Below are 14,119 nucleotides of genomic sequence, written 5' to 3'. Positions count from 1 at the left end.
GGCTGGTCACGCGTGGCCTGGATCAGCCTGCCGGCTCTTGGGCAGGCCTAAAACCGCTGGGCAGTCAATATTTTGGCCGGTTAGATGTTTGTACGTTCCTGGTTGTTTGGTTTGGGCTTTTTTAACGAGGCAGCGACATGAGGGAGTGAATTCCTTTTTGTCGATATTAGGGCTTAGCCTTGGAGCAACAACCGCTCAAGCCGCGGTCATTTGAAACCCCCGTTCACGTGATGTAGTTTCAGTGTTGAATTCGTTTTAAGACGTTGATTTTAATGTAAAATGAACGTTTTTGATCTTAATCCGCGTTCCGTGTCCCTGGGAATACCGGAGCGCGGCGGGAGAGGCCGCCAGGGGGCGCCGGAGACGCGGCGTGAGGGGCCCGTGAGGGGCCCGCGATGGCGGCGGAGCCGCTCGGGGCTTTGTGTCACCGCGCCGGGACATTGAAACGGTCCGGCCGCCAAAATCGGCTGGAACGGGAAAAGATGTCAACACACAGATCTGTGCGTCTTGTGAGGTGTTTCTGTTTGTGTTTTATTCTGAACTTACTTCTCCCTTATTCGTGCTTTGCCCTTAAACTTACTTGCCTGCCTGTAACTCTTTGGTAAATGCGGTGATGTAGTTTGGAAACGAGCATTTCGTTTCACTCCACTTTTTTTTGGTGGCTGTTTTTGTTTGCACAGGCGTTTCTTCTGGTTTCCAGGTAATCTCTCAGCCCTGTTCCAAAGGCCCAGCGTTAACTAGCAGGAGGAAATGAAACAATACCCAAAATTTATGTAACATGGGCTTGAAATGAGCTGTGTGAATTGAACAGTGCTTGGTAAAAGAGGTGCGAAGAATTCCTCGTCCTGGGGAGCAGGTGGCATCGGTGGGAGTGGGCTAGAGAATGGATCCAAATCCTTGGATTTACATTTGCTGACTGATTACCAAATTTCACACTTCACACATTACAGCTGAAGATTTTTTTCCTGTTGTTCCTCGAGGTCTCTGCAGTACCCTCGTGCTCGGTGATGTCAGTGTCACTGCCATGCTGCTTGGTGGGCATAGACTTCACCTTTTTGCCAGTTTCTTGTGAAAATTGCAGCAAATTTGCAGGCTGTGGGGACTTTGAGGCTCATACTGCTCTGTCAGATTTTTCAACGTCACAACTGGATCCAGAAATGTGCAAAGGAAAGAAAAGAGACCTTCCAGTGACTACATCCATTTTCTGATCCCTGGAATCAGATAATGGGATGAGGAGCTGCAGTCCAGGCTATGGAATTTAAGAAGTTCTACAATGAGCCCAGAGGATTTGAATGATGTAATTGCAGTAAAAGTTCCAGGGAGATTTTGATTTTAGCTCTGGTGTGTCATTCAGTAGGTGACTTGTAGAAAACCATAATCTCTTGCAGCACTTCTTGTGTGACTTTTAATTTTATAGTGGTTGTTTTATGGCACTTCCTTTCAGTCTTAAATGAAGTGTATGCAGTAAGGCAGGTTACTTAAAACCTAGAACAGAGCTGCAGACTTTATGCAATAGGTGGCAGCTGTTAATTTTTTTTTGAGTACAATAAATGCAAGCCCTACTTCAATATAGACAAATTATTCATTAAATGAAAACAAGAATGTTGATAAATCTTAGCAAAATGCTAAAGAATTCAGGTTTTCAGTAGTGACAATTCAGAATTAGTCCGGTAAAGTCATATTCTGTAATGCTAACTCTAATTGAAATCCTGAGGCAGAAAACAAGGTGGTTGTTTTGGGTTAAATTGCCCCATTTTTTTTTTACTTTTACAGTAGAGATGAGAGTGAGAGGCAGAATCAGTCTGGCAGACTTTGTGTTGTGCTTGGGGGATAAAGTGTTAGAAACACATTTGTGGAGTGTGTGGCGAGCAAGTAGGAATTGTTTTACCTTAGAAACAGAAACAACAAATTCTGGAAGGAGGAGGAAGTTTGAAAATCCCTAATTTTTCAAATCTCTCCTTTTCTCAGTAAAGGAAAAGCAGAACAGAAATAAGCCACAAACAAGTGTTGTCATGCTGCAGTTCCTGGCAGAGCTGGTGCCAGAAGCTCACGGGGCAGTGACAATTTTTGCGATTCTTTCTGAGCCAAGTGAGCTGAACAGCAAACTGATGGCACAGCAAGACTGCTAGCAGGGCTCTCCTGGGCTGCCTCCAGAGGGGAGGGTTTCAAAACAAATAAAATGAAATAAATACTACTTGGTGATACCTGTTAGAGTGAGGATTCTTCAGCAGCTGCAAAAAGATGCTGCAGAGGAACTGACCACAAGGTTAGGTGAGGGCAGGAGAGGCTTCAACAGAGCATAACCTCCACAAAGTTGCTTTATTACAGCCAGAACCTTTTTCCTCCTCGTGTCTGCTTTATTTCTAACTGCTCTGTGTAAACTGTGCCTTGTTTGCTGCACTTTGGGGGATGTTTCTCCTTGCCCAGCATATCTTTGTGTCTCTTCCTACTGCTGTGCTGTTTGTTACACTTCTATGATTATGGTTTGATCAATTAATCTGACTTTTCTTAATTTATTGACAAATCTTAAAAGCCCATTCACCTCATCTGCTGCTTTATGCCATGGTCTTTACAGCATCTCCAGCAAGTCTTCACATACAGGGGGCAACATGAAATGTCTAAAGCTTGATTTTAATTTTTTTTTATTAGTTATCCTCAATACTTCTTCCCTTGGGCATTAGTTTTAATTGTTCTTTTTGGATTTATCTTTAAATTTGCTTGCAAAAAAAAAAAAAGGCTTTGCTGGTTTAATATTGATGAATGGAAGATTAAGAGCTCACCCACAAGATGTGTTGTCTGAAGACAGAAAGGGAAGGGGAAATGCCCTTTCTGTAAATGCCTTTTCTGTACCTTCATTCTGTTCTGGGTGTGTTTAGGAACATTTATTAAAGAGAAGATCCTGCTTTGCCCCCTCATAATGAAGAGATGCTTTTGTCTGAGCTATCAAATGTTTAAAACTGGTGTAATAAACATAATCCTTTTGTAACCTCCTCTGTTGTGTAACAAACACATCTCCAACATCAAAGTTGGTTATTAGCATAGCTGGTGCCTCAAAAGCCATTTCGGAAACGAATTGCAAATGGTTGCCTTTCAGCTAATCCGTATGCATATGCAAGTGCCATTGAGCTGTTTGCCTGGCCTGGATTAGCATCGTGTATTCAGCCTTTAAAAGCCTCCCTGGATGCCTGGGGGTGGTGAGTGCAGCAAGGCGTAGTGGTGGCATTCGCCTGGCCTGGGAATTCCTGCGCCAGCAAACTTCCAGCGCTCCTGCCAAGTTTATGGGATGCGTTTTCCCTTCTTCCTTCTCTAGAAAGTAGAGACTCTGTAATTGTGTATAATGAATTTTGAAATTGAGGTTAGGTCTGATGAGGTGGTGCTGCACAAGGGAACTCCTGCCCACCAAAGCTGGAACTTCTGCCCCTTCCTCCAGAAGAAAAGTATTTGCACCAATCGTGTTGCGTGATTTTCATCAAATGTCAGTGCAAAGTGACTTTTATCTCTGAGCTCCTCCTTTTATTTCAGTTTCTGTTGTTGGCCAGTCTTAAACATCGAGGCTCTTGTTCTCTGCATCAAACTCTTTCCTTTCTTTTCCTTAGTTATTGGAGTTGTGTATGAGCCAGAAGCAGCAAGGTCAGGTCCTGCCTGCTGCAGGATCTGGTCAATATTTTGTGGAAAAGAGAGAGTCTAGCACAACATCGTATGGTAGAACTCAAGAGATGAGTCTGGAGAACACAGAGCTACTTTTGAACAGCCTCTATTTGTAAGTTTTGGTTATTTCTTTAGCTTGGTTTTACCAGGGGTACCAGTCTGGGATCCGTGTGGACTTGTTTCAGCAGTGCTTGCTGCATTTTGGCTAGGGAGTAAGCTAAAATCAGGAAGGAAAATGAGTTGGCAGATGGATGGGACTGCATGGGCTGCCTCAGTTCTGAAAATTATCCCAATTATTAAATGTGAACACAGGGGCTCCATAGGTTTTATTAAGGGATTAGGAAAACTGGGGGACTCTTACTTACACTTCTGGATGTGGCACTTGGTGATGTGGTTGGTGGTAGCCTTGACGGTGCTGGGGTAATACTTTGACACAGTGATTTTAAAGGGCTTTTCTAGCCTAAAGGATCCTGTGATTCCTTATGGGTCCCCTGACAGTCTCCCAGTGTGATTTCATTATCTGCTGATAATTGGTCACAGTTTTCTGAGTTTTTATTTTCTTTGCTTTTTCTCCTTTTTGGCTGCTTATAGCTCCAGACTGAAAGTTTCCTGCAACTTTTGGAACTTCATATTAGATTTTTGAATAAATTTTAACTCTGATAGAAGACTGTTTTTGGAACATATTTGTCATCTGTGACAAGTGCATTCCCTCAGCAACCTCTGTGGAGTGTTGGCTTATCACCTTCAGTTTAAGAATTATTATAAAGTTGGTACATGACTAAAAATGGAATAGTTTTCTTAATAAATGTGCGAACATGTGTTCCTTTTAGCTTCAGCACAAGATCCTGCTGTGTCAGGTAACTTCTGCACTGTCTCACCTTTGAAAAGGCTGGAGGTGGCTTTCAGAGCCACAGAACCGGTTTTAAATTAAGGCAGAGGTTTGTTTTTCTTCAAGCTCTATCTGCACTTAATGAAGGAACATTATTGGCAGATGCTGAAGAAATATATTTTTCCATGGAAAATTGGATTTGGGACATAAAACTTGTTAATGTTAATAAAGACAGGTCATTACTGGTCTCAAGTCAGATATGCAAACTCCAGGAGATGGAGTGCTGCTGGTGGCACTTGTGCTGCTGCCACTTTTGTGTGAAAAAAGCCCTGGTGAGGAGTAAATCAGCCGGAGTTGAGCACACGTACAATCGCCTCACTCCCATCATTTATGCCCCTCCTGATGCCTGATGCACTCGCTTGTGTCTTAGGCCCGGTAATTTACAGTCTCCCAGAAAGGTACGGTTAGATTTAAGCTGTGCAGTAGTGTAACTAATGAGAAATAGAGGGGAATTTATAGCACTTGGTGATTGATCGGCCAACTACCTAGACGTTAATTGAAATCTGAGGAGTCCCAGCTGTCTTTCAGTTTAAAAAAAAAAAAAAAAGGAAAAAAAAAGTGGTTTTGGACAAGTGAAACTATTGCTTTGTAGCATTGTGGAGAACATGGTTGGGGTGAAAAGGTGGGACTCCCTAAGGAATGAAAGGGCTATTTCCTTATCACCTGCAGGCTCTGGCTGATCTGCACCCATGGCAGTATTACTCAGCTTCTTTTACAGCCCCGGTGTGGCTTCAGTGGTCTTTCCTTGGGATCGCACCGGGAAGCTTGGTTGTAGAGTCAGTCAGCACTTGGTGCTGCTCTCCCCTGTTTAGCAGAGGCACTCAGGCCTAACTGTTGTGTGACAAATTGTCTGCATAAATACTTGGCGTTAACCTCTCCCTTAATAACGCTGTTTAACTGGTCATCTCCGCAGAGAACACACAGCTTTCTCCTCTGCTGTCAGCGTCTAAATGCACCATTCTTGCTGGAGCTTAGTCTTGTGAAAATGTCTGAATTTTCCCATTAAGTGCTTAAAAAGTAATAAAACTAAAGCCATTAGCCTTCACTCGTCAGATTTGTATCAAGAGAAATATTCTCGGGCGCCATAAATCTGATCAAGTGTTCGACATTTATATCATTTGACTTCATTCTCTGGAAATGGACCTTTGAAGGTAAATTGCATTAAGTAGGGCAGTTTAAATTTTTAATACAATCTTATTGTAACTGTTAGCAAATGATTAAAGTGCAAAGGGGGGGCTTATGTGTTTTGGGAGATTTATGTGAAATGCTCTATGATGCTTCTGCTGTGGGAGGGAACTACTTTTGTGACAGCTGGATGTGCATAAACCCACAAACCCAAAGGATTTTTAGCCTGTAGTGGTGGAGGAGATGACTTCCTCTCTGCTGCTGTATTTCTGGAAGGTGTTTTAGGGGCAGGATTTATTCACCTGCACTGAAGCAATGTTGGCAACACAAAGCTTAACTCTTTTTCTAACAGGTTTCTGTGTGCCTGAGAGGTGGATTTTGATGGCTCAGTGGGCAGTGAGCTCATGGGCTGAGGTGGTTTATTTAATCTTATTTAGGTCCTTGGTGGTTTGTTTGGAGGGAGGCTTTTCTTCAAAGTATGAGAAAATCTCTAGCTTGAATTTGGTGAACAGCATAGATAAGTTGTGCTTTAGAAGCAGTGATGTGTTTATGCACCAGTTTTTGGTGGTGCTGTAGTAACCTGATTGCTCTTTTCTCAGGAGAATACTCAACATCTTGTGAATATTTAATGTGAAAGAAGTGATATTTGTTCAGAGTATTAGGTGACTATAACCTTTTTCTTATCCCAGCAGTCATGGCCCCAGTCATCCCACCAGCTGTGCCTTGTCGGGATGTAGCTGTGTGATCTTGTGGTTTCGTTGCGCCTCTGACTTTAGACTTTTGAGTTGTTAGGTAACAATTTTGTGTCATTTTGGCAGTTGAAAAAAGAAAATAATTGATTATTCTGGTTTTTTTGTGACCTTTTTCTTACAGTTGAGTTAATAGAACGGTCTGGATGAGGCACTTGATTTAGTAAATGTGTTAGTTTACTTCTTTCTGGAGGGTGGTTGCATCTGAAATGCACTAACATAAGCAGCAGCTTTCTATCACTTAGTGTCCTTTTCTGTGCTCTGTTAGTGAGGTCACTGGGTGTGCATGAATCTTCAGAAAGCAGAAATGTTCTCCATGAAAGCATTCATTTGGTAGTGTGTGCCCAAAAATGGGCTTTCCATGAAGCTGCTTCAAAATAGCTGGAGGAAATTACTCACTAAGGTGGTAAAATCCTGAAGCATCATAGAATTTTCTGTCACTTAAATCTATGTTTTGATGTGATTAAAAAGCGATTCTATATTTTGACATCGGATTAAGTACATACAATGATGTTGTCATTAGGAATGTTACTCTGAAAGGGGAATTAACAACTCAGTTACTTCCTTTATGGACATTTTACAAAACACATCAGTGTGACAGAATTCTCTCTGAATCTTTTAACTTTGGCTTTTTTTCTTGTTTCAACTTTTTCTAATCTTTGCAATTTAAAATCATAACTCTCTGTGGGATATAACAGGACTTGGGACTTGATTTTACCCCTCATGGAAAGGTCAGCAGAACTCCATGAGATACTGGTGAGGTAAATCCATGTGCCGAAGACTTCAGCTGTGTGTCTGGCACAATGTTCTCCTTAAATCCTTGAGTCATGTGCTTCTACTTGCAGCACAGTTCAAGCAGTGACAAAAACACAGGTTTATTTTTTAAATTACTTCAGATGCCAGAATGTTTCCAGTGGATTTATTGGCATATTTGCTTACTGAGTCTTGGAAGGCAGTGATTTGCATGGAAGTTGGCAATAAGTGATGTGCAATGTTAATTAGAGTTACCTGTGGAGGAAAAAAAAAAAAAGTTGGCATTGATTAAAGATATTTAATACTGAGCCTGATTTACAGCTGTATTTCATATCTTCTAAGACAAGGCTTAAGAAGCAAAGATTTGTTAACCAAGCACTTTGTCCTGTAAAACTTCCTAATGCTTTTGGTGCCTTGCACTACAGATTTATATTTTCTTGGACAATTTGACTTTTTTTTGGTCATTGAGGTTTCTCCCAGCAAGCTCCACCACAGGCTGTCAGAGCATGGAGGGGGTTTGTGCTCAGTGCAGAGCAGGAACTCTTTTCTCCTGCTGTGACTTTACAGTGGCACTGCTTCTTCAAGGCAGAGTAACTTCAGACATTTCTGGCTGCATAAGGCTAGGAATTAGCTGGGTAAATTGCCATTTCATAGCTCCAACATCAGAATTGTCCAGCACTCATTTCTCTATTACACCTGACACGTGGGATGCCAAACTCTCCTTTTAAACAGAGACATATAAAGGTTGTTTAGCTGAGAAAATGGATTGAATTTAAAATAACAGTGGCCTTAATAGTGGCTACTTACATTAATGTTTCCCATTTGGAAGCGTTTGTGGTTAGGGCTTGCTCTGGTAGTTATTACTGTCTCTCTCCTGCAATATGTAATTGTGGAATAAATTTACTTTTATTGAACCCTTACTTATCTTGTAAACATGGAATAAATATTAAGCTAAAAGGCAGCTGCTGTAAAAATGTAAGCTGCTATATATCTTCTTCCACTCGGGTTTTTTAAGGTCAAAGCAAATACTTGCTCACACAAAACTCCCAATTCTGCATTGCTTTTCCCCCCCAAGTAGTTAAAACAGGTATTTATTCTAACAAGTGTTTATCCCTGCTAATGTTCTTCATTCAGCCATCTGCATTCCAGATTCAACTGAAAGCCATTTTCTGTCTGTCCATCAGTGAAGGAAAATTTCCTGTATTCCCATCTTTTGCACCCATGGCAGGTTTTAACTGAACCTGATGTTTACTTGTTCTTGGTCACAGCAGAGGAGATGAATGGTCTTACACAGGTTGTTATGAGAAAACAGTTTTGATTTAAATTGGTGTTAATTGGAGAAGAGTGTTTACATCTCCTAACATATGCAGCACCCCTGGACTGTGATCGGGGAGAAGAGAAATGGCACCAGATGTTACGGATCTTGTATGCCTGGAGTCTTCCCTTTCAATATTCCAAGCTTTCCTTGGTCAAAGCACAGGGCAGAGGAATAACTGTGTTCCCTGCCTTTTGGGAATGAAAAGTGTTCAGACTGTTGATACCTTTTGGTGTTTTCCAGGATCCAACTCAGGAGCAGGGAGAGATCAGGTCTCGGCCTAGATGAGGTTTCCCTCAACTCGTCTCTTGGGTGCTGCAGAGTGTTCCCAGCTTTCCGAGATCTGGAGCTGGATGAGACTCTCACCTTGCACGTTGAACTTCGCCTAGGGAGTGTTTTCCCCTCGGGTCTCTGCCTTTCTTGTCTTGTGCTTGGCTGGAGCTGCGCTAATGAGGTCGAGGAGGGGCTGAGGTGTGAACAGCCCCGTGAAGCAAGGCAGGACAGCTCTGTCAGTGCAGCTCCTGTGTTCCTAAGGGGGATGAGCTCCCAAAGGGGACACAGTTCGGGTCCACCCACCAGGGAATTCAGTCCCAAGAGCAGACTGGGAGGGCTTGGCTTGGGGAATGAGTGTGTGCTCACTTCTTTTGCATCAGAAAACGTGGTGTCTTGCACGGAGATCAGCAGAGCTGGAGCTGGGAAACATCGATGTGCAGCTCCAAGCTCTTCTGCTCAGGGCTCCCTGAAAACCCTGCGGGCAGGGAGGGAGTGCGAGCTGCTGAGCAATGTGTGGGTTTTGACTAACAAAAAGTAGTGTTTAGGATGAAAGTGGCAGGGGGTGGGAAGGTTAATTTTGTTGTGGTGCCATAGGTCAGGCATGGAAGAAGAGGCATTCAAGCCAAGAGCTTCCCCTCCCAACTCGGAGTGGGAATTTCACATGCTTTTAGTTATCAATGCCTTCAAGCAGAATACAACTCCCAGTCATTCTGGTTCATGGAATTAAATTTAAATGCCTAAAAAATAAGCATCACTGTACCTTCCCAGACCAAATATTTGCTGAATATCAGTTCTCCCTGTTTACAACTCTAAGTATCCATGGATATCCCTGTGTATTTGCAGAAGAGTTCTTAACTTGGCACATAAATTTTGTTTAGCTTTTCATACTACTGCTATATTACAATAAAATCTGTCCCAAATTACTAGCTTGAGTGTATAAAAGTACAGACAATTCAATTGTTTTTTAAAAATAGTTGAAATGCTTTTCACTCTCTGGATTACCTTTGATATCTGCCATGTATTAAGTTGGTATTCTGTTTTAGAAATATATTTTTGGGAGTATTAAATTAAAATACTGTGTTCAGCAGCAACTTTGGTATGAGACAGAGCCTGAAGGCTTGGGACAAAAATATTTCTGCTTTCTTGAATTTATTATTCACTTTATAGAACGTCATTGTTCTGATGGAGTGAGGAGTTAAGAAATTTGAGATGAGGAATGGTCTGCTTTAACCCCACCTCTGTCCAGTTTGGGGCCCCCGACATAAGATGTGGAGTTGCTGGAGAGAGTCCAGAGGAGGCCATGGAGATGCTCCAAGGCCTGGAGCCAGGCTGGGAGAGCTGGGGGTGGTTGTCTGGAGAAGAGAAGGCTCCAGGGAGAGCTCAGAGCTCTTTCCAGGGGCTCCAGGAAAGCTGGAGAGGGACTGGGGACAAGGGGTGGAGGGACAGGACACAGGGAATGGCTTCCCACTGCCAGAGGGCAGGGATGGATGGGATGTTGGGAAGAAATCTTTCCCTGTGAGGGTGGGCAGGCCCTGGCACAGGGTGCCCAGAGAAGCTGTGGCTGCCCCTGGATCCCTGGGAGTGTCCAAGGCCAGGTGGAATGGGGCTTGGAGCCACCTGGTGCTTTACTTCTATTCAGGTCATGTGTCTGAGTCACCGAGTTCAGACTTGGGTTTCCTTCCCTGTTCCTTGCCCAGACTCTGCTGTGTGTGTGTCAGTGTGATGCTGCTAACACCCCTTTGCTCACGCTGAAGGGAAGAGGTAAATATTTTCCTTGGCTAATTATCTCTCCCATGTGAGAGCAGGAGCTTTTGCAGACAAGGTAGTTTTCATTCATGTGTGGTTTTTGTTCAGTTTTGGTCTTTATTTAGGTCTTTACCACATACGATGAAGACAAATCCATGTGCATATGTTAAAATCTGACCTTTGGTTTGCTCTCTTCACTTGCTAATGTGTTCTAAAATATTTTAATATATGGCTTCCCAGGCTCCAGATCAATAACCCAGTGGGTCTGAAATGACAGAGTGCTACGATATTCCCCTTTAATTTAAACATGATTAGCTGATGAAGGTTATGATCAATATGCTAGGGAAAGATAAATTAATTGATATCATCCTTTCAGGATGATAAGAGGCCTATTGGAGGTGGGATGTAACTAATGAAGCTGCTTCTTCATATATATGAGCCATTCTTTATACAGTGTATTCTCACTAAATCATGGTTATGCCATCATTCATTTACATGAAAAACATAAGCCACGGACCACTTTGTTATTAAAATTGCACTCATTTGAGAAGAAACTGTGCTTACACCATCCCTGCCTGTGCTGTAATGTAGTGAGGGAAAATAATATTGAAATTTGCATAATTATCTTTTTGTGTTTTCTGGACGAGACAGACTGGGTTCTGTTGGCTTAATTCCAACAAGTTTCTGGGAAGCTTTTTAAGGAGATGCCATTAAATGTCACTGGTTTTGGTGGAGGTGACACAATTTTCATGAAGTGCTTCCCTTCATGAAGAAAACTGCATGCAAGGAAGCCAGATTTAGTTTAGGGGCATTTTTGATTAGCCACTACGCAAGTACCTGTTTCCAAAGACTGAAATTTTGATTGGTTTTTAATTTGTGACTCAAAAGGTAGCAAGAATTTTATTTTTTTGTATTTATGGTATAAAAAGGGCACTTTTCAAAGGCTTTAGCAGAGTTAGCAACATGAACTCGGGTTCCATTGTGTGATGGGATGAATTTCTGAAATAGTTTGACTTTAGTTTAAATTGAAAAATTGTAGGAGAGGTTTGGAAATTGCTGCATTTCATATCAGTTATGTTTGGTCCTTTTTATTATGGGTCTGCCGAGCCATGTATAGAGGTGTTAATGGTTCTGATCCCTGTATCCATTTGATAAATGCTGCTTTTCTTTCCATGCTGAAGAAAATGTCTTAATAAATTGCAAAACAAATTAGGCATTTTTCCAGCTGTGCTACTGCTGCTGAGGAATAAAAGCTAAAATTAGAAATCATGATACAGCTTCTTTCTATAAATAATTTCACTGGGATGTGTGGTACCACCAATCCTGATATTTATTTGATGTCAGGGACCCTTTATCAGTTCTGATACTCAGTTATCTTTGGTTTGGGCTCCAAAGTGGATTGCCCTGGGGCAATGGCTGGTAAAAAAGGGAAATCCATGTTATTCTTTGGCAGCACAGACATGGTATCTTCTGTCTGCCAGGAGAATATCCCAAAGAAGAATAGAAGATGTTTGCTACTGTGAACTTTGTTAGAGTGTTGTTATAAACACAGAGGGGACTTGGTACAGAATTCCTGGTATTGCTTCTTGTAGTTTTTTCCCCCAAGTCCTCTGGTGCTCAGCTGATGGAATGAGACTTCTGGGGATGATGGAGACTTCTCCATTCTCCATGTGGAGAACCGAGCTGGAGTCTGCCATGGAGCATCATGGAAAGCCAGCACCCTTCCTCTTCCCTGTAATACACACCATTTTTGGAGCAGGCTTTGGTGGTGGAGCCCCCCTTTTTGTGTCCTGCTTATTGTGTGTTTTCCTGCCATGCCTTGCTTTCCACCTGTGCTCTGCCTTACCTGCCTGGATGTTTTGTTTCCCTTCAGTTGCCCAGAAGATTGTTTCCACCAAGAAGAAACAGCAGCTCTCAATCGGACCCTGCAAATCTCTACCCAACTCTCCGAGCCACTCCTCCGTGTGTTCTGCCCAGGTTTCTGCCGTACATATCAGCCAGGTACAGATAAAATAAATGCTTGGAAAAGGAACTGATAAATTGCTTTTCATCTCTGATGTATTTGTGCCATTTCAAGTGCTGTCTTTGCTTCTCGAGAGGTAGTTGCCATTTTTTAAATGCTGTCCATGATCTGTAGTTTGAAGTGATATTCGAATTTTTTTTAGATTGGCTTTAGTTCAAGAAACAAAGTAGCAAAGCAGAAAAATTTGTTTTTAAAGCCTGTTTGGATTGATAAGCCTGCTTTGATCATTCTTATTGATACCCAGCAGCCTGCAGGTCTGAGTAGGTCAATCACTGCAGTTACAAGATTTGCTGTGCTGTGGTTTAGCATCTCCTTGTATGTTTTTGGTGGTTACTCTCACTCAGATGAGTGTTATATCCCAGTGATTAGAGTGCTGGAATTTTACACTTGATGGTATTTTTGAGAAACATATGGTTAATACCAAAATTTTCTGACTTGCACAGCTTTTACCCACATGTGTTGTACGCTCCCCTGTGTTTCCCTGGTGATGCCCTTCCTCAATGTCTTTGTTTTCTAGTGTCAACTGATAAACTCTGGGCATGTCCCCAGTTGGGATGGATATAAATTGAAGGATGTCAGATACCCATAGCCATTCTGGTGTGGTTTTCAGTCTAAACTCAGTAATATGCAGGTTATTTTGCAGTCTTGAAACATCCATGTGAGGATTTGTTTCAGTTATGGACGTTTATTCCACACAGTGCTTGCTTTTTGGCAGAAAGGAGTGACTTTTCTCCCACTGGGTTGCAACCGTAAAGATATAGATGCCAGTTTGGTCTTAAAAGTTCTCTGCTGTGAGTTACTCTGCTTCAGGCTGAGTCCTGATGCGACCTCAGACTGTGACTGGTTTTTGCTGATGAGCCCAAAGAGGATGCTGGAGTTCAGACCTCCCTTTCTAAAGCAGGTGCTGAGTTAGGTCCATTACTCTTCAGAAGAACCCTGGCACCTTCTGGTGAAGTACAGGTTCTCACGTGGCAGAGGTTCTTCCCTTTCCAGGTTTCCTCAGCTGCTCTGTCTCCGACCAGTTCATGGCCACAGGCCCTTGGAAGTTGCCCTCTCTGGGGGCATTTCTTGTTAATGAAGCTTTTTGTGATGAAGGACATCAGGTATCTGGGGGCTCACCTGCTTCCTACCCAAGTCTAGTTTGAAGGTCAACAGCAGCCACCAAATTTTAGACCAGTACCATCACCTATGCAGCAAACTTCTTCCCAGTGGTAAGAATTGTTTGGGAAAACCAAGGCAAGGTAGTTTTTGTGATAAGCTCCTTAGATGCTGTTTTAATAACAGTGAAGTAATGTTCTTACTGCCTTTGCCAGGTGTCATAATTGCCTAAAGGGGCAATTGCATCACCAGTCAAAGATGTCTTTCTTCTGAGACTGATGTCACACCTAAAAGTAGAGGCCAGAAATCTGTTTCATGTCGTATCTCCTTTGTGCTACACTTAAAGGCAGTATGACCTTGTTTAAGGGAAGGAAGCTGAATCCTTATCCCAGACTTAAAAGAACTTTGCAACTGCAATTCCAAGTTCAAGATGATCTGGGGCAAGATTTGCCATCTCTGATCTTGGCTGGAAGACTGGCTGGTGTCTTGCCCTTTGGAAC

At 42.5% G+C, this 14,119-nt stretch overlaps 1 protein-coding gene across 2 annotated transcripts in view; it reads left to right on the top strand.

Moving 5' to 3' along the window:
* Positions 1–14,119, top strand: part of AGAP1 (ArfGAP with GTPase domain, ankyrin repeat and PH domain 1) — a 299,706-nt gene that overhangs the window by 123,440 nt on the left and 162,147 nt on the right. For both annotated transcript variants that reach the window (XM_062506694.1, XM_062506693.1), the window contains exon 7: positions 12,372–12,499. In XM_062506694.1, coding sequence (XP_062362678.1) covers positions 12,372–12,499 — 128 coding nt within the window. The remainder of the gene's footprint in view (positions 1–12,371; positions 12,500–14,119) is intronic.

This window comes from Cinclus cinclus, chromosome 21 (genome assembly GCF_963662255.1).
Source record: "Cinclus cinclus chromosome 21, bCinCin1.1, whole genome shotgun sequence".
In the NCBI taxonomy this organism is placed as follows: Eukaryota; Metazoa; Chordata; class Aves; order Passeriformes; family Cinclidae; genus Cinclus; species Cinclus cinclus.
Note: the sequence above shows the minus strand (reverse complement) of the source record. Positions and strands in the feature narration are given on the sequence as shown.